Source organism: Mustela nivalis (assembly GCF_964662115.1).
Source record: "Mustela nivalis genome assembly, chromosome: 3".
In the NCBI taxonomy this organism is placed as follows: Eukaryota; Metazoa; Chordata; class Mammalia; order Carnivora; family Mustelidae; genus Mustela; species Mustela nivalis.
The window spans coordinates 35,646,474-35,673,917 of NC_139022.1; the positions used below are offsets into that span (position 1 = coordinate 35,646,474).

The 27,444-nt window shown below is 44.5% G+C and overlaps 1 protein-coding gene across 2 annotated transcripts; it reads right to left on the reverse strand.

The window, feature by feature from the left end:
* Positions 1 to 6,589: 6,589 nt before the first annotated feature.
* CDO1 (cysteine dioxygenase type 1) lies at positions 6,590 to 19,838 on the reverse strand. 2 transcript variants are annotated; one of them, XM_082725064.1, is made up of 5 exons: positions 19,236 to 19,830; positions 15,726 to 15,803; positions 13,653 to 13,807; positions 8,368 to 8,537; positions 6,590 to 7,363 (listed from the first exon to the last, which is right to left on the reverse strand). In XM_082725064.1, the coding sequence occupies exons 1-5, from the start codon at positions 19,403 to 19,405 to the stop codon at positions 7,334 to 7,336; spliced, it is 603 nt and encodes a 200-aa protein (XP_082581190.1). In that variant the 5' UTR covers positions 19,406 to 19,830; the 3' UTR covers positions 6,590 to 7,333. The 2 variants fall into 2 exon arrangements, with proteins under 2 accessions (XP_082581190.1, XP_082581191.1); XM_082725065.1 differs by lacking the exon at positions 15,726 to 15,803 and having other exon boundaries at positions 19,236 to 19,838.
* Positions 19,839 to 27,444: the final 7,606 nt, after the last annotated feature.

Here is a 27,444-nt window from a genome sequence, read left to right on the forward strand (position 1 = left end):
GCGTTCCCCTTAGTCTCACGAGGCAATCCTAACCTGGCAGCTCGCCAGGCGCCATCTTTTAATGGCGGAGGCCGCCCTGGCCAGGGGCCTGCGTCCGACATCTCCCCCTTTTTTCTTTTATGGCAGGGATCGTGCCTGTCTTAGGTTGTCAGTGGCGGGGAATATCCTTACCCGTCATCAGACGGCAGATATCAATGATCTGCGTCCTGTCTTAGGTTGGTATATTTCCCCCACCAATCTTACCCGTCGTTGACTACCGATCCAGCATACTTAGCCACACTTGGGGGGATGTTCCAGCCTCGATGGCTAACAAGGCCTGCACCATGGCTTGCTGTTGCCTAGGTTGCTGTGCCTCCAAATACTAGCAGAATCAGGCCCACTACGAGGATTATCATCAGACCAATTATGCTAGCCCATTGTTTCGTAAAGGTTAACACATCTTGCAATGTTTTGATTATCTCTGGGAGGGTTGCAAGCTCAACTCCGGTGTTATTTATCCTTGTTATGCCTAGTAGCAGGTGCTGAGTATAGTTTTGGAATTCTGTGGACTAATTCCCCCGCAAGTATTGGGAGAGCTGTCGGGACACATTCTGTTAGTCACTCATATTAGTATAGGCTATGGGAGTTACACAAATTGCCGGGAAGGGTACTATACATCCCAGTCCCAGTAGGGCCCCCCCATATGTCCACTTGTTCTTGAACCAAATCCACTCTCTGGTTGACTATCAGGATTCCTGCTTGCAGATGTGCATTGATCTGAGTCTGTGTTTGAAGGGCAGCCGCCGTTCCTTCTGCAAGGGTGTTCACAGCTTCCGCAGTGGGTATAGTTGCAGCAAGCGAGACTGCTGCTGCCGTGGCAGCTGCTGTAGATATAGCCAATGCTGTCACAATGGCAGCTGTGATACCAAAATCTCTCTTCTTTCTGGATAGCACCACCGGTAACTTGTCCTCTGGAATGGAAACTGGGATAGGAACATGGGTAGGGATACGCATAATCACAGCCAGCTTGAAGGCCGTGACATTCCAGCACTGGGAAAGATAGCAATTCTTAGTGCAATTCAACGTATCATTCAGCTCGCTAGCATTTGTTACGAGGAAAGGGAACGGTGGCCAGACGCATATGGGAGTGGGCTGATAAGTAATATTATTGGGACAAGACACATTAACTGTTGTCTCAAAAATACTAGAGTCATTTTGTTTATAAGAACAGTTGAGGAATTTGCCACCATTTAACATGGACACTGCTGAGATATCAGTACATGCTCCTAGCAAGTTACAGACCTGCCATGCATCAGAGGGAGAGGAGGGAATATGAGAGAAGAGTCAGTCACCGATAAAGGATATGGCCATGCTTTAACTACTGCTCACAGCTCTCTGGCTTGAGTCTGCCGCAGGAGGTTTAGCATCCCCAGAGTTATCATAAGCATCTTCAGCATCATGACTGGTGTTTGGAGGCAAGGCTGCACGCACCAGCCGCTCTGAGATCCAGATTGGAGCCTCCTTTTCCTGTGGAAAAACACATACAGACCCCCTACTCCATACTAACACTGGATCTGGTCCATTTCACTTTTCTGTGAGGATGTCCTTCCAAAGTACTAAAGGCTTAGGGGAAGCAGCAGCATCACTTGCATGTCTGTCTGCAGCTGATTTACCCGTTTTGTCCAACGTTAAAAAATTCAAAATAAAGAGAATGGTGTTGAGCCTATCTTTAGGGGACCTGAAGGTGTCCCCTCTTCCCCCTTTTTGTTTATAAAGCACATTTTTTATTGTAAGATGTGCATGCTCCACAACACCCTGTCCTTGTGGGTTATAGGGTATTCCATGTATCAAGTGAATGTCAAGTTGTTGTAGGAAGGCTTTAAAGGGTTGTGAGATGTAGCCTGGACCATTATCTGTCTTTAATTGGCGTGGCTTTCCCCATGCTGCGAAAGCCTGTAGGCAATGGGCGATAACATCTCTGGATCCCCCCCCCCCCCCATGCACTGAGGCGAAAATTATTCCAGAGCAGGTATCTACAGAGACATGAACATATTTTAACTTTCCAAATTCTGAAACATGTGTGACATCCATTTGCCATATATGATTAGGTAACAAACCCTTAGGATTAACCCCCAAGGTCGGTGCAGGTAGTAAGATCACGCAATTTCTACAGGAGACTACTATGTCCTGTGCCTGTGCTAATTTATGTTAAATTTGAGGCGAAGAGTTAAAGCATCCTGTTTCTTCAAATCCTCCCCTAAGTGGTCCCATTGAGGTATGTTTAGCAAGCCTTCATCTAGGAACCATGGAGCCGCCTTTTCCACTGTATTCAAAAAGGCCCGAGCAGTTTTTGCTTTTAGTGGAGTTCCATTGGCTTTCAGCAGGTCTTCTAAAGACCCTTCCAACCGCACTTTAGATACTTCAGATCCCATTATGAATACACAGACAACAGACGCGGACGTTAAAGACTCACCGCTAAATTTCGGCTCTAAGGCCCCCCGGCTTCTTATTGCGGACTTGTACAAGTTAATCCCGGCTCTAAAGCCACCCCACTTCTTCTTGCGGACTTGCTAAATCCCGGCTCTAAGGCCGCCCTGCTTCTTATTGCGGACTCGCTAAATCCCAGCGGGGATTCGGTAATTGGGTGATGGGCGTTAAGGAGGGCATGTGATGTAATGAGTGCTGGGTGTTATAGGCAACAGACGAAATCACTATACTCCTGAAACTAATATTCCACTATATGTGAACTAGATTGAATTTAAATTAAATCTTGAACAAAAGAAAAAAAATGTATTGTACCTTTCCTTGGGGAACACCCATGAGTCTATCTGTAAACTTCTGTCTTTAGTGATTTTTTTTTTTTTTTAATTCAAGAAGAGGGGCACCTGGCTGGCTTAGTCAGTAGAATATCTGACTCTTGACCTTGGGGTTGTGAGTTTTAGCCCCAGTTTAAGTTAAGTCTAGAGATTATTTAAAAATAAAATCTTTTTAAAAATTCAAGTATAAAAATAAATTCTAATAAAAATAATTTAAAAATTAAAAAAAATCAGTATAATTAACAGTTCACTATATATAGCTCAAATATAACTAATAAACATGGTTTCTGGTGTACAATACAATGATTCAACAATTCTATACATTGCTCAGGGCTCATCATGGTGAGTGTAACTTTTTTTTTTTTTTTAAGATTTATTTATTTATTTATTTATTTGACAGAGAGAAATCACAAGTAGATGGAGAGGCAGGCAGAGAGAGAGGAAGGGAGGCAGGCTCCCTGCTGAGCAGAGAGCCCGATGCGGGACTTGATCCCAGGACCCTGAGATCATGACCTGAGCCTAAGGCAGCGGCTTAACCCACTGAGCCACCCAGGCGCCCCTGAGTGTAACTTTTTTAAAAAATCCACTCCTTGGGGTGTCTGGGTGGCTCAGTGGGTTAAAGTCATGGTCTCAGGGTCCTGGGATCGAGCCCCGCATTGGGTTCTCTGCTCAGCGGGGAGCCTGCATCATCCTCAGCCCCACTTGCCTCTCTGCCTGCTAGTGATCTCTGTCTGCCAAATAAATAAATAAAATCTTTGAAAAAAAAATAAAACCCACTCCTTCATTGTCCTTTCCCCAGAAATAATCTCTCCACTGTTTGCCATAAGTATACTCTCTTTTGCTTGTTTTAAGTTTTTACTTAAATTCTAGTTAGTTGACATACTGGTTTCAGGAGAATTCATCACTTTCATCCAAGACCCAGTGCTCATCTTGAGTGCCCTCCTTAATGTCCATTTCTCATCTAGCCCATCCCTTACCCACCTCCCTATATCAACCCTCAGTTTGTTCTCTACAGTCAAGAGTCTCTTTTGGTTTACCTCCCTCTCTTTTTCTGTTTTTCTCCCTTCCCCAATGTTCATCTCTTCTGTTTCATGACAAGGATGCTCTTATTCCCCTTCCCCTCTTTCATGATGGGGCATTTTGTAAGTTTCACCAGTAGAAGTAATTGGAATTATGGAAAAATGTACATATCATTTTAACCATCCCAAATGTACAATTCAATGACACCAGGTACACCCTTCACAATGTTGTATACCCATCACCACGATCTACACCCAAATCACTTTCAGGACTCCCAATTCTAGACACACGAAACACTAACTTCCCCTCCAGTCTCCAGTCTATGAATTGGCCTAGTCTAGGTACCTTATGTAACAGTGGAATCATACAGTATTTGTGTTTCTGTAGCTGGCTTCCATATCCCCCTTTAATTTTTTTAAAAAATTTTTACTTATGTATTATTTTCTCCTATACACTTTTTAAAGGACACATCTACGAACTGGATCCTTAAAACTGTGAAAGTCTGAAGTGTCCTTCGTGTTGTTAGGAACACAGAGAACAACAGACCTTGTGAAATAGGTGGACATGCCTGGGACAAGGCAGCACGGGTTTCGGATGTTTCCTGGAAACCACTTTGTAACTTTTAAAAGGTAAACGCCCTCCCCGCCTCCAAAATGAACTGAAATGGCCACTACTGCCCACGCTCTTAGGCTCACTTAAACGAGGTTTTTTAACTGGGACTTCCAGGGACCTTGATGAGGTGGAGGTCTAGGAACCTTTTCTGAAACTGTATGCCAATTTGTGATGTGCTGGCCCTGAACTTGAGCATTCCCAAGTGCTCTGTGAAGTCAGTAAGAAAAAAAAAGGCTGAAGCCCCATTGCTAAATGGAATCACTAATGCTGTCCCCTCCCATGAAACACACCTAAAAGCTATTCCTCCATCAGCTGGTTTGTCTAAGGACATGATTGATGAAGCTACACCAAAAGATAGCCACTGAAGTGGGCCCAGTCAAAGAAGACTCTGGCTTTTATAAAAACAGGATCCTTGGGGTGCCTGGGTGGCTCAGTGGGTTAAAGCCTCTGCCTTCAGCTCAGGTCATGATCCCAGGGTCCTGGGATTGAGCCCCGCATCAGGCTCTCTGCTCAGCAGGGAGCCTGCCCCTGCCCCCAGTCTAAGCCCCCCCACTCCTGTCTAAAAAATAAATATTTATTTATTTGACAGACAGAGATCACAAGTAGGCAGAGAGGCAGGCAGAGAAAGGGGGAAGCAGGCTCCCCTCCGAGCAGAGAGCCTGACGTGGGGCTTGATCCCAGAACCCTGAGATCATGACCTGAGTCGAAAGCAGAGGCTTTGACCCACTGAGCCACCCAGGCCCCCCAAATTTGGTAAGTTTCTAAACCATGCTTAACAGTTCTAAATATGGGGACCAATTGGTGTTCCAGATGGATTATAACAGAGTCTTATCCATACCTAAAGGATAAGATTTGGGCAAAATATTGAACTTTCAGTTGACCCTGGGATGTGGTCAATCTACTTTACACACAGAATGGACCTGGCTTTCTGGGAGCAAGAGGGCAGACTGGTAGAATGACCCCCACAGACATCCTCATCTTGGCTCCCAGAACCTACGGATGTAGGATCTCATGCCAAGAGACTTTACAGATGGAAGGGTATAGCATAAAGACAGAGATGATTTCTAGTTGCTTGAATCCTTCCAAGAAGCAAAGCAAAGCAAAGAGCAAGTTGGAGTGCAGACATCAGGACTCAGCCCACCATTGCTGGCTTGAAGATGGACAAGGGGGTCCTGAGAGAGGAATGCAGGCAGTCTCCAGAAGCTAGGGAAGAACGCCCGATAAAACAGGACAGAGAACTCACAGAAAGGAAACACAGGCCTGCCAACATCTTGATTTTAAAGCTGTTGAAACAGACTTCTGACCCATGGAGCTCTAGAAAAATAAATCTGTGTTGCTTTAAGCCACTAAGTCTGTGGGAAAATGGCATTAAAGCAGCAGTAGAAAACCAACACATGGCCTAATTCATGAGGTAATTTTCCAGAAGTTAGTACCTCCAAACAACTTAGAACAATGGAGTAAGCACTCAATAAATGGTTAACATCCTCCTTAAAGATGTAATAAAGATATGAATAATTCTACGAGATGGCATCAACAACAAAGCAATGACCTACACAGAACCATCTTCAAAGGACTTGACTTTCTGCTTAAATTTCTGGAGATCATCAATTCCAAGACTATGACAGGTATTCCTAAAATGACTGCCTGCAGTAGGAGCAGCAAACTCAAATACGTAAGCGGTCTTCACAGGTAACATCAATAGGGCAAACCAGCAAGCTGGGCCAAATGGGAGGTGGCCCCACTGGAAGGGGCAGGTCTGAGCCCAGCTCACTGACACCAATGAAAATGCAATGCAGTGACTTCAAATTTTCAAGAAGCTAGAAATCTACACGTTGTTCTATGAAATTTCTTTTTAAATGTTGGGAATCAATTCCCATTGAAACATGGACAGACCCACGCCTAATTTTCAGGCCAAACTACTCACATTGGTCAATCACACGGGGGCAAAGAGCCCCTCGGCTTCATACCCCTTGGGCATTTAGTGAACGTATGTGAAGCATGAAAAGGTAAGCTGCATTGAATCCTTTTTTTTTTTTTTTTTGGCTCTCTCACCACCTCACCTCATAAAAAGTATCTTTTGCAGTATTGGTACCCCACCAAAGTCTAAGAAAGAATGAATTAAATGAAATTCTGATCATGTTAAACAGAAAGACAACTTGGAATTGTATTCAAATCCAGTTTTATTATAATTATTTGGCAATGTTAGTGGCAGTACAAAGTCTTTGACTAGGATCCTGGACACATTAGACATGAATTTGTGTTTTTGCTTTGGCCTGATTTAGGGGCACAGGGACTTTCCTAAAATCTTCTGGCCTCCCTTTCATTACCAAATGGCAAAGTGCCTTGAGTTTCTCTGTCTACCATATCCTGCTACTTCATGGACAGGAATTTGTCAAGTAAGAATGAAAAAATAAAATCCATAGATTCAAAAAATTCTCTGCAAATATTAAGAACATACAAAAAATACAAAAGACGCCTACATTTAGTCCTCTAAGGAACAAGGCAAGCATCTGATGTCTGTGGTTTCTGGTTTTTATTTATTGCTAATTACAATTCAGAGACCAAAGGGTTTCCAAAAGCTGTAAAAACCTTCATTGAATTGATGATAGTCATTGACATCCCTCCCCAATATGGTTCCACTGAATTCAGAGGATAAAACCAGGAGAGCACTTGCATTGGCCTTTAAAATTACGAGCCTATTTTGTCTTTAATGGGGTTTTTCTTCTGCAGTAGCTTGGGGCACTATCTGCTTGCTGAATGCTTGACAATTAGCATCTGCCTTGCAGGAGATCTAAGTATTGGCTTCGTAAGGTGTATTACTGGACAGCAGCTGCTGGAGGCATCCCTGTCCAGGGTAAAACTTTTAGCAGACCTTAAGCTTAAAACCTTAGAGGATGTGGTACTCCTTAGTTGTTCTCCAGGGATCCCGAAGCTGTCTGCAAGAGACAAAGAAAGTTGTGTCAGAATCTTTACATGAGAACTTTCAGCCCGTTTCTAAGGAGTCCTTGCTTTTTTAGAGGTATATGAAAACCTGGCTTTGGCAGGGAAGCCCTGGTGTTTTGTTCCTGTGATAAGACTATCTCTTGGGTATCGGAATGCAGACAATGAGGCTGGGCAATCACCTGAGAAAATTCTGCTCTCGCTTCCCTTTGAGGCAGTACTTTAAGATTTGTTGAGGATCATTTTTCAAGATTTGTTTAGGATCAGTATCAGTTTTCAAGCATTGTCTATTTCTGGACAGTCTCTTATGAATTTGAAACTGTTTCCCAGAATGGCCAAAGTATTTTGGCAGCAGGTTGAAGACTGGCTATACCAGACAACTGTTGGCGGCCTGATTATTTTTAGGAGGAAACGTGGGGAACAAGTTACCAGAGTCTCCTCTCACTGATTTGTGGTCTACAGAGTATCACTACTCCAAGAAAAAGCAACTTGGCAATCAAAACGGATATGTGTTTGCATCATCAGAATAGGTAGGGCCTTGACTTTGGGAAAGTTAACTATGGGAGTGATTTGTGTTGTCCTAGTTCACAGGTAGGCCTGTGATCATTAAGTCACAGCAGGAGCAGTTAACATCAAATAATAATTTTTATTCTTATTTCTCTAAGAAATGAGGAAACATTTTCTTCAGGAATGAGCATACATTTTTAAGTTCCTCCATGCGTAACTCTTTGCATAGAATTTATGTTGTTAAAGCATATATAAATGGAAAAAAATAAAGAATATATAAATGGAAAATATCCTCTCCCAAGTTAAAAGAAAAAGAATTAGGATACGAGGACCCTCTTCCCCATGTTAAGGTCCGTCCCACTCTTCATTTCAACCATACTTAACCACGAGACATTTGGATAGTATCTGGAACAACAACAAAAAAGCTATGTGTACAGTGTCATGTCACTGACCCACAAAGCACTTAATCCTAGGAGAGAGAACTTCTACTTACAAATGGAGTCCTGATTCCAAATTTGCTGTGGAATGTCATGGTGACTTTGTTTTTATGTCCTGTTCTTTGATCAAAGGCATGGCACGTATCGAACGGTGGACTGTACAAGTGAAGGCTCACAGCAGGTTCCGTGTGGCTAATGTTCTCGACTCGATGTAAGCCAATGGAATCTACACAAGACCCCAGAAGGAGAAGCGGATGAAGGAGCTTAGATGACTGACAGGTGCCGATAAAAGTTTTGTTAACCACCTGAGAGCATAAATCAATCTGCTATAGAGAGCAGTTACTTCAAAGGGACTTTCCAGTTAAAGACCATAAGTGCTGTGCCCTCTACTCTCTCCTGAAAGAAACCCCCCTACAATTGTATTAGAACAATTTTCAAAGGGCATCAGTCCACCAAGACCAAAACACCACCACCACCAATGGGGAAAGAGCCAACATCCACTTGGCCAAGGACAGAAAGCTAATCCTGAGCTATCCGTGGGAAAAGCCAAAAATTAACCTGACTGCTATCTTGATATCACATCTTTATCTGTGTACAACAACAGCTCAGGGACTGGCAACACAGGTGCTCTGGAAACGGGGATGAAGATGGGGTGAAAAATCCAGGAACTGGTTCAAGGCCTATTCAGGAACTGGTTAAAAGCTCAAATCCCGGGCGCCTGGGTGGCTCAGTGGGTTGGGCTGCTGCCTTTGGCTCAGGTCATGATCTCAGGGTCCTGGGATCGAGTCCCGCATCGAGCTCTCTGCTCAGCAGGGAGCCTGCTTCCTCCTCTCTCTCTCTCTGCCTGCCTCTCTGCCTACTTGTGATCTCTCTGTCAAATAATAAATAAAATCTTTAAAAAAAAAAAAAAGCTCAAATCCCTTTTACTTCTTTCCCTCATTTCCCTTGAGTATAAGTCTGAGATCTATACTCTAGATAAAGAGCTCAATACATGAACTCAGGACTGGCAGATACCAGGTAAAAAACAAGTGACTTTAACAGGTGATCATTTACCTACTGAATGGTAAGATCCCTGCTTTCTTCCCCACTTAGCTGCCAGAATGCTGCCAGACGGGATTCCTCCTTGTTCCCTACCAGACAGGAGATGGGAAGCACCTTCTCAGGGAATCTGATCGGCTCCAGAACAAAGCTTTTTAAGATGTCTCCATCAGTTGTTCCTCAAGGAGAAAGGTCTGCCAGATTACTCTAGAGGGAGTCTAGTTGACACACACCACCCATGTTAACTTTTTTTTTTGTTCTCAGTTTTCAAGTATTAGCATATAGCCAAGGCCACCAGACAACCGAGCAAGGCTAGTAGTAGCACCATGCCCCCTCAAAATACAGACCCCTGAATCAGACACTGCTCAGGAGAAGACTTTAAAAAAAAAGCAACTTTATGATTAATATCCTCAGAGAAGAGATGAGAAAACAGGCTCCTTGTTAAAGGAGCTCTCAGAAAATAGAAAGGAATATCTGAGAAATAAAAACCCGAATAGAAAGGCTTAAAGAAAAACTGAGCAAGCTGGAAAAGACTCCGAGAACAAAGGAGGACAAAACAGAAAACGGGAAAGAAAAAAAAAAAATCAGACGACTTGTTCAGAAGGTTACATATCTGAGCAATGAGAGGTTCAGAAACAGAACCAAAACACCAAACCCCCACAAAACCCCAAAGAAATAACTTGAGAATATTTTCTTGAATAGAAGGATGCAGATTTCCAGAATGAAAGAACCCACAGACTACCCAACACAATGAATGAAAGTCATGAATCAAGAGAGAGGACTGTAATACTGGGGATAGGAAAAGGTACCAAAAGGTTAACTGACATTCCAAAGTTTCTAGAAAGAAAACAAAATTTCACAGAAAGAATCAAGAAACAGAATGGCACCAGGCTTTCAAAAAGAAGACTGGAAATGATAAGTCAAGGGATTACCTTCATAGCTCGGAGAGAAGATCCTAGGTCCTAATTCCACATCCAGCTAACTTGTCAACCATGTTAAGAGGATGGAATAGACATTTTTAGATACATGAGGTCTCAAAACATACTTTCCATGAGCCCTTTCTCATAGAGCTAATGAAGATATCCTTCACCAAAATAAGAGCATGAGCCAAGAATGAAGCAGACAAGAGATCAGGAAAAAAAGGTGACCAGCAACGGGAGGGAGCAAAGGGAAAGCCTGCATGGTGGGAGAGGACCTCAGGAATGGCGGGTGAGCCCTAGGTGAGTGACTGACCAATTCACACTCAAGCTAAGGCCTCTGGAGGAGAGGAAGGAAGGGGCGGGGAGGGGAAGGAGGGAAGACCAAATCCTCAAAAACATGTTGAGAAAAAATTTCTAGTTAGGAGAGAGTTTGAGGAATAATCAAGGAAGGAATTGTGTTAATTAATGTAGTCAAGGGAGGCACCAAATTCTGATTTACGTTTCATGATCTGGCTCCGTGAGCTCACGCAAGACAATGGCAAAGCCTAGAAGGCGAAGACTGTAGTTCTATCCCAGCTATAGTCAGACCACCTTCCAACCACTCACAGCTTCTGGGATCTTTAGACATTTTCCTCATTTCCCGAAATGGGACGTAATTCTCAAAGGCAGACTCTTTGGTTCTATAGCTTACTGCTCATAACAGACTGGTTTAGGCACAATTCCGAACCCAGGTTCCACATTCTGAAGAGATGGCCGCCCTTATATAAACTGGTTGTTTCTCCAATTGCAAGCTGCACAATCCTGCAGGCATAGACCCCACATAGCCACCATCCTTTAGAGAAGCCCCTGAAACTCGTGCCTGATACCTAGTGTTAATAATCCCAGCATCCATCCATCCATCCATTCCTACATCCTACCTTCTCTCCATCCATCCGTCCACCCATCCATCCATCCTTCCATCCAGTCACACATCCATCCATCTTTGCCTCCTTTCCTTTATGCCTATGGTGTACCATCTGTCACAAAAACCTTGGACCTTTCTTGGAAATACTTATAGATGCCGGTTTGGTCCAGGCATGTCTACCATTTGCCTTTACATTATTTAATTTGATCTCCTTGCCCCAATTTCCCTTTTCCTCCACCCTATGTTGCACACCACTATGGAATCCATCAAGATACTCCCAATAAAATTCTATGGACTTAAGCCAGCTCTTACTTTCAGCTGGTTTGGGAGGCCCAGGCCTTGATCTCACTCTACTCTCCTACCACTCCTATCCAAGCCCATTCTCCCTTCTTCTGTCTAGTGAGACCCATCTAGAACTTTTCATTCTTTGCAAAGATTGTGCCTTCCCTTGCTGCACGCTCTTCCCTTTATTGAAACATCATTCCCAGCATCAGTACCTATCTGTACTCCTCCTGCATCTGTAAAAATCAAAGGCTGATCTTTGAGGCTTTTGATCTTATGGGCTACAGAAATATTTAGTTTATTCCCCCCCCCCCCACATATTTTACCGACTGGCAAAATTTCCCATAGAAATCAGAATTTCCCACTTTGGTGGAAAGAATTCGAACTATGTGGCTGGAACTGAGTGGCCGTCACTAACCCCCTTGGACAGTGTGGCCTGCATACACCAGTACCCCACAGCCTTACTCCTGGCCTGTATTGCACCTGCTTGGCTCCTGGAGGTTTTGCACTGAAGACCCCTGAATAAAGCTTACCTCCTCTTTAAGACCAAATCTAGTTTCATAAAGACTCTAGGACTCTAGCTGAAATCCTTTCTGGCCTTATTGGGCAACAAAGTTTTTCTAGGAAATTTGGTGTGCCTTATATATACAGCAACCCTCAAATAAAATTTAGCTTCCTGCCACATAAGAAATGAACACCTCTGTGCTTTGTGAATGGGGGAGGAACTTCCCATACTATCTGACCTTTGTAATTGGCTTACATTCTTTTCTTTTCTTAAGATTTATTCGTTTGGCAGAGAAAAGAGAGAGTGTGCATGCACAAGCAGGGGAAGCAGGGAGGGAGATGGAAAGGCAGGCTCCCCATTGAGCAGAGATCCTGATGTAAGGCTCAATCTCCGGACCCTGAGATCATGACCTGAGCTGAAGGCAGACACAAAACTGACTGAGCCATGCAGGCGCCCCAGTGGCTTACATTCTTAAACTAATGAATAAACTGAGACCAAGTATCACAACTAATATGGGACTTTAAGATAAAAGAGGAAAGTTGCATAGCCAGGAAAAAAGACTCTATGGTATTTTATTTTACATCAGTGGGATGGCATTCCAATTAAGAGTAGGAACTTGGGAATCAAATGGCTTGAGTTCAAATGCTGCCCGGCACATAAAAGCTGACAGATCTCAGACGAGTTATTTATTGTTCCTATATGTTGACAATCTCATCCATAAATGGGAATCGTAAATGATCTCCCGTCATTTTTAGCAGGCTTTGTGGAAAGTTACTATCCCCTTTAGAAATACAGATGTTAATCACAGACTCTTCTGAAAAGCATATGGCTCTCCCAGATGGCATTTAGGAGGAAGAACAAATTCTTGGTAGGAGATCTATAAATCATTACTAAATAATGCGCTTTGTAAAGATTCCCTTGAGAACATGTTTTTAGGGTATGCTGTATGCATATTACAAAAACAGGGACCAAAAAAACCAAAAAAACAAAACAAAACAAAAACAAAAACAGGGACAAGCCAGCATTCCTAATCATTTCTGGAACATTTTCTAACACAAAGACTAGTATTTCCAACCTGGCTTCACTCCCTAAGAATCACCTTTTTGGGTGCCTGGCTGGCTTAGTTGGTAGAGCATGAGACTCGACCTCAGCGGTGTGGGGTTCAAGCCCCATAAAATCTTTAAAAAAAAAAAAGAAGAAGAAGAAGAATCTACTTTTGTACATTCATATTCAATGCTAACTGTCCTCGGACTTGGCAGGAAATAACTTGTCAGTGGGTACCAATCTATAGGCTCCGACTTGTACTTTTGAGTAAGTGATCCTAATTCAGATGCAAAGCTTTAAAAAACAAACAAACCAACAAAACTACTGCTGGGGCACCTGGGTGGCTCAGTGTGTTAAAGCCTCTGCCTTCAGCTCAGGTCATGATCATGGTTTCTGGGATCAAGCCCCCATTGGGCTTTCTGCTCAGTGGGGAGCCTGCTTCCCACCCCCTTCTCTGTCTCTCTGCCTGTTTGTGATCTCTATCAAATAAATAAATAAAATCTTAAAAAAAAAAACACCAACCTACTGCTTTTAGATCATTTTCTAAGTATCTGGAACCATGATTCCATGAACCCAATTCTGCAGTGTTTCAGAAGGGAGTTGAAGGCTTTTCCCCCTTCCTCTTTGAAAAAGGTAATCGGTTGTTACCATTGATGTAGGCACACTGGTTTTCTCTCAAGATTCTTTCAGACTTCTTGATCATCTCGTTGGATTTTTTGTCAGGCCAGGCAAATAAGGTCTCCTTCAGGTTTCCCTGCAGCATCTTCAGAAAGCAGTGGGAGTCAGTGTGATCATGGATACTGCTACACATAGACAAGAAAACAATGGAACTCAGTGGACAGTCCAGCACCTCGGGCCACCTAACACTCTGCCCAGAGCTTACCAGCAGCATACTGTCAAGAGCACAGGTCACAAACCATTTCAGCTGGCTTTGCAAGTATCATCAATTTGTAATTAACAGCATTCAGGGCAACATATAACATACTAGGTCTTCCATATCAGTGCATACATGCAGGGCAATTTGGATGTATAACCGAAGTACAGAACACTCTGTTTTTAAAAAGCGGGTTTGTAATACTACTTTGATAACAGAAACACAAAACCAGCCACCTTTTCTCTTCTGCAAGACACAGCTTTCAAGAACTCAATTAAGCTGAGCCACAACTCAATTATGAAACTTTGGAGAAATTGGAGAAAGGATAAAGATAATGATCTCTGATAATTGCATCAGATTGGGGCAACGGGGTGGCTCAGTGGGTTAAAGCCTCTGCCTTCGGCTCAGGTCATGATCCCAGGGTCCTGGGATGGGGCTCTCTGCTCAGCAGGGAGCCTGCTTCCCTTCCTCTCTCTCTGCCTGCCTCTCTGCCCACTTGTGATCTCTGTCTGTCAAATAAATAAATAAAATCTTAAAAAAAAAAATTGCATCAGACTGGTAAGATCACTTAACATAGTGTTTTTTTGCCCCCCCCCCCCACTCCACCCCAGGACTTTTCTGTTATCTTCTCCCTTTGGGGGACAAAAGGTATGTGTGTGGGTATTAACACCCAGAGATTTCACTGCAATCATGCCAATATTTTGTAGATTCAGAGCCAGCTGTGATTAGTTCCCAACAATAGAGGGAGAAAGAAAGTATCCTGCATCTGCAGAAAGCATTTATTCATGGAAACCTAAGAGTAATAAAAGGATGAACCTGTATGTTATTAGCCGTTATCTTCTATGTTGAATGTGTAAAACCATAAGAACTCATCTCCTAAATCCATAAAGGCTAGTCCTTTTTTTTTTTTTTTAAGATTTTATTTATTTATTTGAGAGAGTGGGAGAAAGCACGAGAGGGGAGAAGGTCAGAGGGAGAAGCAGACTCCCCATGGAGCTAGAAGCCTAGTGCGGGACTATGAAGAGTCCGGGATCATAACCTGAGCAGAATCAAGTCGCTTAACCAACTGAGCCACCCAGGTGCCCAAGCCTAGTCCTACTCTTGAAATAATCTGCTTTCAAAAAATATGGAGAGAATAAATGCAAACAAGGCCATTCCCTATGAGAAAAGTCCTCTATAGACCCAACTCCCCCTAAATCTCATCGATGCAGGTCTCCTCTCTTCCATCAAAAACGGGTCTGCAAGTATTGTTTTTACCATTCTCAAAGGCCCAAGAAGGATCTGTTTACGGAGTTAACAATACTCACAAGTGTATACACTAAGGACAAATTAAGAAACCAAGTTTCAAAGAATTGGTGTTAGTTTAAGCCGCCTAGCCCTCTACATAAAAAAGCTAAAAAGAATGAAAAAGGTTAAAGACAGTAAACAATTAACTTGAAGTAACAAGAGATTCTCTGAATTTGTGAATTGCTTTTCTAGGTCCAAATGTGGACACTGGGTCTTTGGTCCCGAAATTGTTTATGGACTTCAAAGCACCACCAAGGTCAAGTTTTAGCAAAATTCCATATACATTTAACTCCACAGAAGACACAGAGAGAGATATTAAGTTAAACTGGTTACTTACCTCCTTTGATTTACTACTCATTTGGGGGGCTGGTTTTGATATACGTGGTTTATGCCTAAACCCCTTCTGTTAATTCCCAGGAGAATTTTTGTTGGGACATTTTGAACAAACAACTGTAAGGTGAGATTTCTTAATGCTCCCAAACTTGTGGCCATTCTGGCACTGTCCTTTTCTTGGGCTCGAACAGATCTACTAAGGATTTGCAAATGACTAGCTGTATTACCTGCCATGTCCTTCACCCCAGCATAGAATCATTAGATTGAATTTTCCATTTCCTTCATCCACAAGATTTCGAGTATACCTGAAAGGAAGGTATTCAGAAATTTGAATCTGGTCGATGAAATGTGCATTGGGAAAAAGAAGTACGTCACAAAGTATGGCTCACTGACAGGTTAACATTTCTACCTCTACACGACTTATAAATGTGGTTCTACATTAGAAAAATACAGGACAGGGACGCCTGGGTGGCTCAGTTGGTTAAGCAGCTGCCTTCGGCTCAGGTCATGATCCCAGCGTCCTGGGATCGAGTCCCACATAGGGCTCCTTGCTCCGCAGGGAGCCTGCTTCTCCCTCTGACTCTGCCTTCCACTGTGTCTGCCTGTGCTCGCTCTTGCTCGCTCTCTCTGACAAAAAAAAAAAAAAGAAAAAAAAGAAAAAAAAGAAAAATACAGGACAAATGAAAACAAGTCATTTTTCCACAGTTCACTTTGGACATTTTTGTAGTTTGTATTACCATGTTTGTAACTGCTCTGTTTTAATTCATTGCACCAAAAAGATAAAAGGAAAAAAAAAATAAAGCAAATTCCTTAATTTTCCTCCTGACAGCCTCAAACCAATAAAAACAGTAAGTTTCTTAAAGAAGTATTTACAAGGTGCATTTACTAGGCAAGAATGTTGCTATTATCTTTTTTTTCCCCTCCCTGTAGCTAAACCATAACGTTAGAAACAAGGTTTCATTAAATAGCTGTTTCTGGCATTCTCCTTACTTGATGTCCTAGCCTAGACACAAACCACATTCAAAAGGACTTATAATGAAAATTCCTCCACAAATAGGGTGGGGACTGACTTAAGTACACAACAAATGAAATTCCATAAGGAAGTAAGTAACACTCTAAAACCTTTTCCAGGAGAAATCAGTAACTGGCCACAAAAAAAATCCCAGATATAAATGACCACAAGCACACCATCAGAAAAACAAAACAAACAAACCACTTCTAAAGTTTCTCTTGGTTAAAGAGGTATACCATTCACAGCAACTAATTAGCCAAGTCTGATAATTATGACATTCACTTAAATTTTTTTAAGACAAGGAATCTTTATCCCATAGTTGGGGGAGTGTTTGATCACAGGATCATCTGTTCATATACGTCCTGAATGCCCATTCCTCCCCTTTCCTCCCCAAGCAGGAGGCCAGGTGCTGGCCGGGCAGGGTCAGCAAAGGAGAGTGGATCAGTAAAATGCTTTTTAGATGTCAGTCATCCTTATTGGGTAGCCCTTGATGACCTAGCAAGGGGCTGTGCACACAGCCTTTAATTCCCAATAAACTCCGCTCTGGTGTCAGGATACTCATTCTCCCTCTACCAGTCTTGGGATCACCTCCATCATTGCCTCTCTGGGGCTATTTCCAGAGAATTTGCCATCTGCCTCACACTAGAACATATTCCATTTTGGTTTTTCCTTCTTCCAAGACTTTATTTATTTACTTGTCAGAGAGAAAGAGAGAGAGAGAGCGCGCGCCCGAGCTCCTTCACACAAGCAGACAGAGTGGCAGGCATAGGCAGAGACAGAAGCAGGCTCCTCACTGAGCAAGGAACCGATGTAGGACTCGATCCCAGGACCCCGGGATCACAACTCGAGCCAAAGACAGCTGCTTAACCAACTGAGCCACCCAGGTGTCCCCCGTCTTGCTTTTTCTGCACTGGTTTCCCCAAGGTCAGAGATCAGAATCCTTCGCAGTGCTGGGACATCTATTCTGTGTGGAAAAAAAAAAAAATTCTACCATAGTGATTTGCGCTCTCCTACATCTCTCCCTCCACGCTGCTCCAAGTGCCCACCCAGGACTCCATCATCTTCCTTAGTTGCACCTCTGGATACCTGTGCAACAGATCAACACGAATGTCTGCATTTCAGCTGATCCTGAGCCTGTTAGTCAAGAGGAATTCAAAGCCCCTGGAAATGCCCTTGTTCTAAAGATTAAGAGCCCAAGCCTACTGCCATTTGGTTAATTTCACTTGGTCAGTATCTAGACTTAGAGCAAACTACCATGACACCAGGGATCTGCTGAATGGTTAGTGGTCCTTTAGAGTGAGGGCTCGGAATAATGATGCAAATTTGAATCTCGGAGCTACCTGATGTACGTCTGACCCAGTGCAGGTGCTCCAACCTTTTTATTGCCTACCTTCCTCATCTGTAAAACAGGGATTGTGCCTATCTCACAGAGCTATCATGAGATAAATGAGTTAATACACCAGGAAAGTGACGGGAAAGGGACCTGTGCCAGAGTAAGACCTCATTTAGAGTTCACGGCAAAATTAGAAAGTGGACTCTTGCAGCCTTATTGGCAGCCACAGAAAGATAGGAACCAAAGGAATTTCCTGGAGCCACTTCCAAGTGCAAAATGGGATCTTAAGCAAGCTTCGCTTTATTTCAAATCCTAAAATGCAGAAAAAACAGCCGCTGCCTACAAACATACTACCTATGTTTAGGTAAGGTAACTAAAAGGAACTGCTCCCAAGGAAAACAATCTCGGTTGATTCTTATTTTTCAGGTATTTTCCTCTGCCCAGCCTCAGCCCAACCACAAAGGCTGAATCGCTAGCAGCCCTTGGGAAAGAAACCCTCACCATTCAGGGCGGGGGGGGGGGGGGTTGGGGTGGGGGGGGACGTGGGGGGGTGGGATCAGGTTTTATTTCTGGCTCTGGAGGATTAGTAGAGATTCATTTTTATTTATATCACCAAGCCAGAGCTGCAAAGGACCATCTCACTCTAGCACAAGTGGGAAGCAGGGGTCTTGTGTTACAATTTACACTCCAGAGCCTCAGAACTAAGAACAGGAGAGGGCGTATTGCTTAGGGGCTCAAAGGGAAGCAGTCCTTGCATTCATAACCCTGCTAGTGGGTTGAAAATAACCCCGCAGTCCGGCAAGTTAAATGGGTTTGGGAGGTGCAGCAGAAGCTGAAAAGCAGCAGCACACAACCCCACGACGCTCTTTTATAGTGGCAAGAACGCCTGCTGGCAGGTGCCCGGCTCCGGGCGGCCAACTGATGGAGAACTGGCTCGGGGGAATGTGTCCTCCACCCTCACCCCCTTTCTCAGGACGGCTGATGGAATTCTCTCCGGGGAGTAGGCTCCATCTGTCCCCCAGGGGCGGCGGGCAGCGTACAGCCTGAGCGCTGGGGGCCACCGGGGTTTCCCTGCACCGCTGCGCCAGGGGCAGACGCCCCAGCGGGAAGGAAGAGCACAGCTCCCGAGCAGAGGTTCGGAAGCGTCCAGGTGGACCGGCGAGAAGAGAACAAAACAGTCTGCAGCCCCGCGGTGGCCTCCGCATCCGGGCAGCCCCGCGGCTGGAGGGCGAGAAGGCGCAGCACTGGGGTGCTGGCGAGGCGCGTTGGCGGCGGGCGCAGGGCAGCCCCCTCCTCCCCCACTGCCCGCTCCTGCTCCGACTCGCAGCCCGCGCCGCCGGGCTTCGGAGACCCGCGCCCCAGCTCCCGCGGTCAAGGTTAGGGCGCGCGCACCTGTACTGGTCGAACTTGGCGTACGCTGCCCACTCGGCGGGGTCGCTCTCGTAGGCTTCCATGACGGCCTGCACCTCCTCCACGTTGACCTCCTCGCCGGCGAAGAGCTGGTGCAGGAGGCGGATCAGATCCTCCAGGCTCCGCGGCTTGAGCACCTCGGTCTGCTCCATCCCTCGCGGAGCTGGCGGCGCGCGCGGCTCTCAGCGGGCTGCGTGCGGTGCGGGGGCTGAGCGCAGGGGAGCTGGGGGCGAAGGAGCTTAGCGGCGGGCTGGACAGCTGCACGCACACACACACAACCCCCAAACGCGAGCGTCCGAGACTAAGGAGCTCTCCGACCCCGCAGCAGGGAAGAGGATCCGGGATCGCGAAGGAACGCGCCGCGGACCCGAACCAGGACCGAGTCTGCTGGGTTCGGCGGCCCGGGCCCTTTTTAAGCTCTCGGAGTCGGCGGGACTGTACCAACGGCCCTCGGAGGGTGGGGAGAGGCGGGGAGCGACCCGGGGACCGTGGCGGGGGCGGCGGGAGCGTGCGGACAAGGTCCACGCGCGCCGCCCCGAACCCCCCGCCCGCGGCACCGCGGCGCTCCCGGGGGCCCCTGACTCCGCGTCCCCGCCTGCTCGGTGGGCTGCGCGCCGTCCTCCGCCCGCTTCGGCGCGGCGCGTTGTGTCCGCCCATCCCGGCCCCTCCGCCCGCGCCCCCCGCCCCCCGCCGCTGGGCTGCGCGACGCGAGGGCGTAGACCGAAGGGGGTCGGGGGAAGGCTGCGGGGCTGGGGGGACGCTGACGAGCTGGGAAGGGGACCCACCCTTCCAAACAGGGCTGAGGAATTGTGAATTGCTTGCGAAGGTTGACGACAGAGTCCACTCCCTGGCTGAAGAGCTCCTGTGTCGTCGACTGAAAAGTCTCCATAACATGCTCCAGGCTGGGTGGAAAAGCAAAACAGAAAGAACTGGAAGTCTTTCTTGGGGGGGGGGGTGGTGGACTCCAAACCTAAATGTATTGTACTGAAAATGCTTGTTCACAAAGGACACTTGGGTCTTGAGCAAGTCTAGGGAGACAACGGAAGGCCAGGGACCCCTCTTCGATTTTAAAATCAACAATTCCTTTAAAATCTCTTCGGTGCAAAGACCGGATGGATCACTGATGGCGCCTAAAGCAGTTAATTTAAAGGGTTCTAACTGGACTACTAAGATCAAATCGAAGCGTGCACTTGAACGAGCCTACTGTTTGGGGAAACGTGTTTCTGTGCTGTGCAAGGCGCTCAGCACGCATTCCGAACGACACGACTTGAGTGTGAATGAAAATAAGTGTGAGGAACAGATTCATTCCTTATTATAAACGGACCCAGGGAATAATTCGGATTTCAGGCCTAAATTTCTGCAAGACTGGTCTTTCCCTGCCCCCACCCCACCCCCATTTTGCTTCACTGTACGTGTGTTTCTATACTTAAATTTACTTGTGCCATGTAGTAAGTGCCCTAAAGTTATATTTTAAACATCAGTGTTTAAACTGATTACACTGTAAATATTAACAATATTGTTAGGGGGTAAAAATGATGGACGGTTGGATCGCCATTGTTCAGAAAGAAGTGGAAAGCACCTCAGAAGCCTATTTCTTTGTGATACAGGTTGCTGAGAGGTGGTTAATTGATCTGGGGCAGACTACTTTGTACATGCTTTTTATTGTTTACTCTAATTTTTTTTGGTGGGTTTTCTGTTGTCTCTTAATTACTTCGTTTTAGCTATCCTAATCTGCTTTCTTTCACTGGCTCTTCTTCTTGACCCTCAAAGAATTCAAGAATCTAACCTAATATAGCCGTATTCACGCATTCATATTCATTGCCTCTCTTCTCTACATCTTCCCACAAACACAATTTCATTGGTTGTTTCTATGTGGATGTCACCCAGTTCTCCCTAATTTTATATACAGAGACCAGTTCTATTTAACATCGTTTGGCACCTGAAATGCAACATATTTGAAACTCCTTTCAAGCCAGCCATGCTTTTTAACTCCTGGAGATTCTATTTCTTCTGCAGTGAGGCTACCTAGGCTCAAAAACCACATCCATCATGGTCAGCTCCTTTCCTTGCTTCATTCTCAAACCCTTCTACCAAATGTCACATTTTATACCTCTGTATCTTTTATGATTTCCTGCCTTTCTATTCCTATTGTTACTACACATGCTTCAGCGTCTATGTTGGCTAGATTGTTGCAGATCTCCTAAACAGCATTCCTTGGTTCCAGCAAACTCCTCTCCTCTCCCTCTGCCGTTGGGGTAAATTCTTTATTCACAGCCACTTAGATTCTTATCCTAAGGCAACAGCTCATGATGTCATTTCCCAGCCCCATATTTTCAGTAACTCTTATTTCTTTTTTATTTTTTTAAAAATTTTATTTATTTATTTGACAGAGAGAGATCACAAGTAGGCAGAGAGGCAGGCAGAGAGAGAGATAGGAGAAAGCAGGCTCCCTGCTGAGCAGAGAGCCCGATGCGGAACTCGATCCCAGGACCCTGAGATCATGACCTGAGCCGAAGGCAGCGGCTTAACCCACTGAGCCACCCAGGCGCCCAAGTAACTCTTATTTCTAATACACAAGTTTGTCAGTCTGGCATTCAAAGTTCTCCACCTTTTGCCATTATTTACTTTTTTTTTTTTTTTTAACAAGTAGATCTTTCAGCAAAATGGAAGTAGCAACTATCTTGTGTTTACTCAATCCATCCTTTGATTAAGCTTCTTCTTCCTGACTAGATTCTAGAAGGTCTTAGCTCAAATGCTTTTCTCTCGAGTGAACTATATTTCCCCCTGAACTGGGGTGATAACCAGTATCCTTCTTAGGGCACTAACTACATCAGAGCATGTAATAGTTGCTTATGGGAGTCATAATGTGAAACACAGAACCTTTAGGACAGTGTCTGCTTACATTCTATTTTTATATCCCCTTCAGTGCCAAGCACACAGTGCCCTGTGTATGCTTAAAGGGCAAAGTTAGGAAAAACAGAAGTAATTGTCTAGAGTAATTCGATTGCTTGGTGTTCTTTAGGGATCCTGGGGTAGTGAATACAAATCCAGCAGACTTCTCTCAATTTTTTTTGGTTTCTGTGCAAAGGACACCTGAATTCTTCCCGGAACAGTTACACTGCTGAAAAGAAGGAGGAGGTGCGGGAGGAAGAGGAAGAAATTAGAATAAGAGGAAAATGATTGGCATCATAGGCTCTATTAACAAAAAGTAGAATACCTAGACCCAAGGAAGTAGTATTTCCACTGTACTCAGCATTGCCCAGGGCAATGATTATCATATTTTCAGACACTGACGTAGGGTAGATATCCACAGAAGGGAATAAGAGTTACTAAAGATCTGGAAATAATGGTCTCTCCATCCATTCAACACATTTTTATTTTTTTTATTTTTTTTTTTTAAAGATTTTATTTATTTGACAGAGAGAAATCACAAGTAGGCAGAGAGGCAGGCAGAGAGAGAGGAAGGGAAGCAGGCCCCCCTGCCGAGCAGGGAGCCCGATGCGGGACTCGATCCCAGAACCCTGAGATCATGACCTGAGCCGAAGGCAGCGGCTTAACCCACTGAGCCACCCAGGCGCCCCACATTTTTATTTTTTTTTAAGATTTTATTTATTTATTTGACAGAGAGAGAGAGATCACAAGTAGGCAGAGAGGTAGGCAGAGAGAGAGAGAGGGAAGCAGGCTCCCCGATGAGCAGAGCCCGATATGGGGCTCAATCCCAGGGCCCCGAGATCACCACCTGAGCAGAAGGCAGAGGCTTAACCCACTGAGCCACCCAGGTGCCCCATTCAACACGTTTTAAAGAAGCATGTGCTATATGCTAGGCACTCTTCACAAAATGAAGGCTCTGCCCTTATAGGGCTTATGCTCTGGAGTGGGGTAGAGGAAGATAGACACGCCAGCGAATATGACAGTATGTGCGGAGAAATGGACACATAATTACACAAATGTGTAATAGAGACAAAAACAGCAGAAGCGGGATAGAGAGGGTGGTGAGATCTGTCATTTTACAGGTGTTCAGGGGAACACTTCCCTGATGAAGTGGTATTTCAGCAGGGACTGAAGGGAAGTTAGTGAGATTTGTAGCCGTCTGGGGGAAGTTTACAGGTAAACAGTTAAATGCAAAAGCCCAGGGAGGAAATATTAAGTGATTGATGAACACAGATAGGGACAGCAGTGAGTGGAAGTAGGGATTACAAATCAAATAGGCCCTCACAGAACAATGTAAATCACTGAGGGAGTTTGGCCGAGAGCAAGCAGATCAAGGGAAGCCAATTATTTGGCTATTAACAACCATCTGAGTGAGAGATAACAGTGGCTTTGGCCAGAGTACTGGCAGAAGAGAGGACAAATGGCTGCTTTTGTAACAGGTTTTGAAGGTAAAGCTGTTAGGATTTGCAGATTTGGAAGTGGGTTGTTAGAGAGGGATCAAGGGCGCCTGGGTGGCTCAGTGGTTAAGCCGCTGCCTTCGGCCAGGTCATAATCTCAGGGTCCTGGGATCGAGTCCCACATCGGGCTCTCTGCTCAGCAGGGAGCCTGCTTCCTCCTCTCTCTCTGCCTGCCTCTCTGCCTACTTGTGATTTCTCTCTGTCAAATAAATAAATAAAATCTTTAAAAAAAAAAAAAAAGAATGAGCCACAGCGGGGTGCCTGGGGAAGGGGGGAGCTCAGTAGGTTAAGTGTCTGCCTTTGGCTCAGGTCTTGATCCTGGAGTTCCAGGATGGAGCCCGGAGCTGAGCCACTGTGTTGGGCTCCCTGCTCAGCAGGAAGTCCGCTTCTCCCTCTCCCTTGCCCCCCCCCCCCGTTCTCTCTCTTGCTCACTCTCTTCTCTCTCAAATAAATAAAATCCTTAAAAAAAAAAAAAAAAAGAGTCACAATGACTATAACAGATTTGTCACTGACTAAGAAGATTTAGGGTGACTGGGGTGGGAATGAGGAAAAAGATAAGCTTTAAAGGTCTATGTAGTAGAACAAACTGCAAATAGTTGGAAGAGGCAGGAGGAAGTAAGGAACAGAGCCGTCTCAAAACGGTAGGGCCTTCTTTATGGTGACTGCTCTGAGCAGTCAACATACACTGGCCATGTATCCGCTGTGAGGACACAGACAGAACTGCAGATTTGTAAGGACTCTTGTAACCTACTCAGACATACATAGTTTATTTTTCATTAACATTGTGTAAGAAAACAGGTACATCTAGTATCTGGTACCAAACCTTTTTCCTTTCTATTATTTCTAAAAACTCAAGTTAAAAACACCCATGATTTCAGGGGTGGCTCAGTGGGCTAAACCTCTGCCTTCAGCTCAGGTCCTGATCTCAGGGTCCTGGGATAGAGCCCCCGCATTGGGCTCTCTGCTCAGTGGGAGCCTGCTTCCCTCCCTCCCTGCCTGCCTCTCTGCCTACTTGTGATGTCTGTCAAATAAATAAGTAAATCTTAAAAAAAAAAAAAAACCACTCAAGATTTCAGTTTAAATCTAAAAACCTGCCTAATGAGAACCAAAGTGCTGAGAATAGGGATCTTGTCTTATATACCAAAGCTGAGGGCATATAGGCACTTAGTGAGTGAATAAATGGAAGGTGCAAATAAGAGTTGTTTCAAGACTTTTGATAGATTTTGCTTAACTGCCCCTTGAAAATGTGGTGCCCATTCATATTTCATGCACCAACAATATGACGGGACTTCCCTCCCCACAACTTTGCCAATACTGACAGTCATCATGCTTTCTACAACTGCTAATGTGGTGACAATTAGCATCTCACAGTTATTTGGGTAAGTAAGGGGGTTCTGCATTTTTTGTGTTTTAGTAGGCATCTGCATTATAAATTTTTTAAAAATTTTAATTTCCGTAGAGCTAACAGTGGTATGATAGTTTCTGGTGTATGATACAGTGATTGAACAATTCCATGCGTCACCTGGTGCTCATCACAAGGGCTTTCCTTAATCCCCATCACGACTTCACCCATCACCCCCACACTTTTTCTTCTATGAACTGCGTTTTAATATTTTTTGCTCATTTTTCTGGTTTTTTTCATCTCCAACTGGTATGAGTTCTTCATACACACTAGAAGTTAAGAGCATATTTTGCTTTATCTTAAGCCATATAAAAATTTAAGATTTTTCTTTTTTTTTTTTAAAGATTTTATTTATTTATCAGGGAGAGAGCGAGCACAGGCAGACAGAATGGCAGGCAGAGGCAGAGGGAGAAGCAGGCTCCCTGCCGAGCAAGGAGCCTGATGCCGGACTCGATCCCAGGAGATCATGATCTGAGCCGAAGGCAGCTGCTTAACCAACTGAGCCACCCAGGCGTCCCAAGATTTATTTTCTTTAATGTTGCTTTGCCACGTTAAATATTTTGCAGGTTGCATTTAAAAAGTTCATTTAATGTATAATGAATTACTACGAATGTATTAAGAAAATGTACTAAATATTATGTGTGGGTAGCAAATAAAAAACCAAAAGGATCCTATTTTCAGGCACATTACAATCATGGAAGGTTATTATATGCACGTTTATTTTATTTTAAAGGTTTTATTTGAGAGAGGGAATGAGGGGAAGAGAGAGAGAGAGAGCATGAGAAGAGGGAGGGTCAGAGGGAGAAGCCGACTCCCTGCTGAGCAGGGACCATGATGCGGACTCTATTCCGGGACTGCTGAAGGCAGTCACTTAACCAACTGAGCCACCTAGGCTCAGGAACGTTTATGATAAACTATGCAGTAGGGCTGTGATACGCACACTTATCTACAATGCAGTAGGGCTGTGATAGTGGAAGTTCACTGTGAGTGTTCTTATGAAGCAGAGAGTATCCTGAATGATTTATACAGGCTTTAAGGAAAGTTAAAATCAGAATTAGGCAGAGGTAAGATGTGAAGCGGGGGGGGAGTTCTAGGTACACTTCCAGAAGTCAGCTGCATGAGCAGGTGTCAGGAAAAGGCACATTCACGGAACAGTGCATTATCTGGCATGGGCTGGCTCATGTTGTAGAGAAAGAGTAAGACTACACCTGCTGAATTGTTTTGAATCCTTTCCTTCCATTATGTGGCCTGTAGCTGCCTTCACCAGTGCCAGAAGCTTGCCCAGGATAGTATAAACCTTGGAAAATGAAGCAGAAGCTGCAGGAAGGGAGATTTTCATTTTCATACCCCTTGCACACCACAGACCAGCCCTTTTTGGGTTACGCACAGATGAATCAGGTTGACAAAAGCCATATAATCTTAGGCATGGTCAGCACTTTCAGTTCTCTAATCTGAGTAGATTACGTATTTAAGGTCCCTTGAGGGTAAAACGTCTAGGAAATCATAGATGCCACACAGTATCAAATCTTATTTGGGTCACTAATAAACATTTTTAGCTTACCTTATACCCTAAGTATGGGGAAATCCTGATGAGATCCTTGGCATGGATAGTCAGAGGTGGAAGCACTGTACTCCATTATTATCTATGTTCCGTGGGCTCTGGGTCACTGTTGCACAGTAGGATAAAGAACAACATAGCAGACATCGATTTTTTCATAAACACGGAAAACTTAAAATATAACTGGAAGGTTCAGTGCCCTCCAACCTCCAGGTTCAATTACAATTAAGACAGGTTAAACCAGATAGCTGCAAAAATATTTGTGAAGTGTATTTTAGTTTCTAGTCACTTAATAACTTGTGAGATCCAGGCTTAAAAGTAAAAGTTGCAAAGTCAGCATGGAATGATAAAATCCTTTGGGTAAGGATTTAAGAGATAATAGTGTAAATAATGTTTAAAAAAAAATGTAAAGTCCTATATATTCTTCAAGGTTATCAGAGACGAAAACAGGTAAAGTATGGCGGCTCCTGGCTCAGTTGGTTAAGCGTCTGCCTTCAGCTCAGGTCATGATCCCAGGGCCCTGGGGTCGAGCCCTACATCAGGCTCCCTACTCAGTGCGGAGTTTGCTTCTCCCTCTGCCTTTGCTGCTCCCTCTGTTCATGCTCTCAATCTCTCTCAAATAAAATCTTCAACACAAACAAAAAGGTATGTATATTTAGCTAACCTGAGATTTTCTTCACTGTAAACTGAATTGTTCCCTAGCATACCCTAAGGCTAATACAGGGCAGATCATTAACCATAAAGTACATTGTGGGATTAAAGGGACTAAAGTGTAGTTCAAAGGTTTTTGACAAAATCATGTATTCCTATTATCTTTGAAAATAAACACTCAGAATTCTTGTA

What these genes read in the sequence shown, in the direction of transcription:
- CDO1 (XM_082725064.1), bottom strand. Translation starts at nt 19,405, where the DNA reads ATGGAGCAGACCGAGGTGCTCAAGCCGCGGAGCCTGGAGGATCTGATC. An exon ending in TGGGGTGAAGGACATGGCAG is followed by an intron (nt 13,808 to 15,725) that starts GTAATACAGCTA and finishes GTCTATGTGTAG; the next exon opens with CAGTATCCATGATCACACTG. An exon ending in TTGGAATCAGGACTCCATTT is followed by an intron (nt 7,364 to 8,367) that starts GTAAGTAGAAGT and finishes TGTCTCTTGCAG; the next exon opens with ACAGCTTCGGGATCCCTGGA.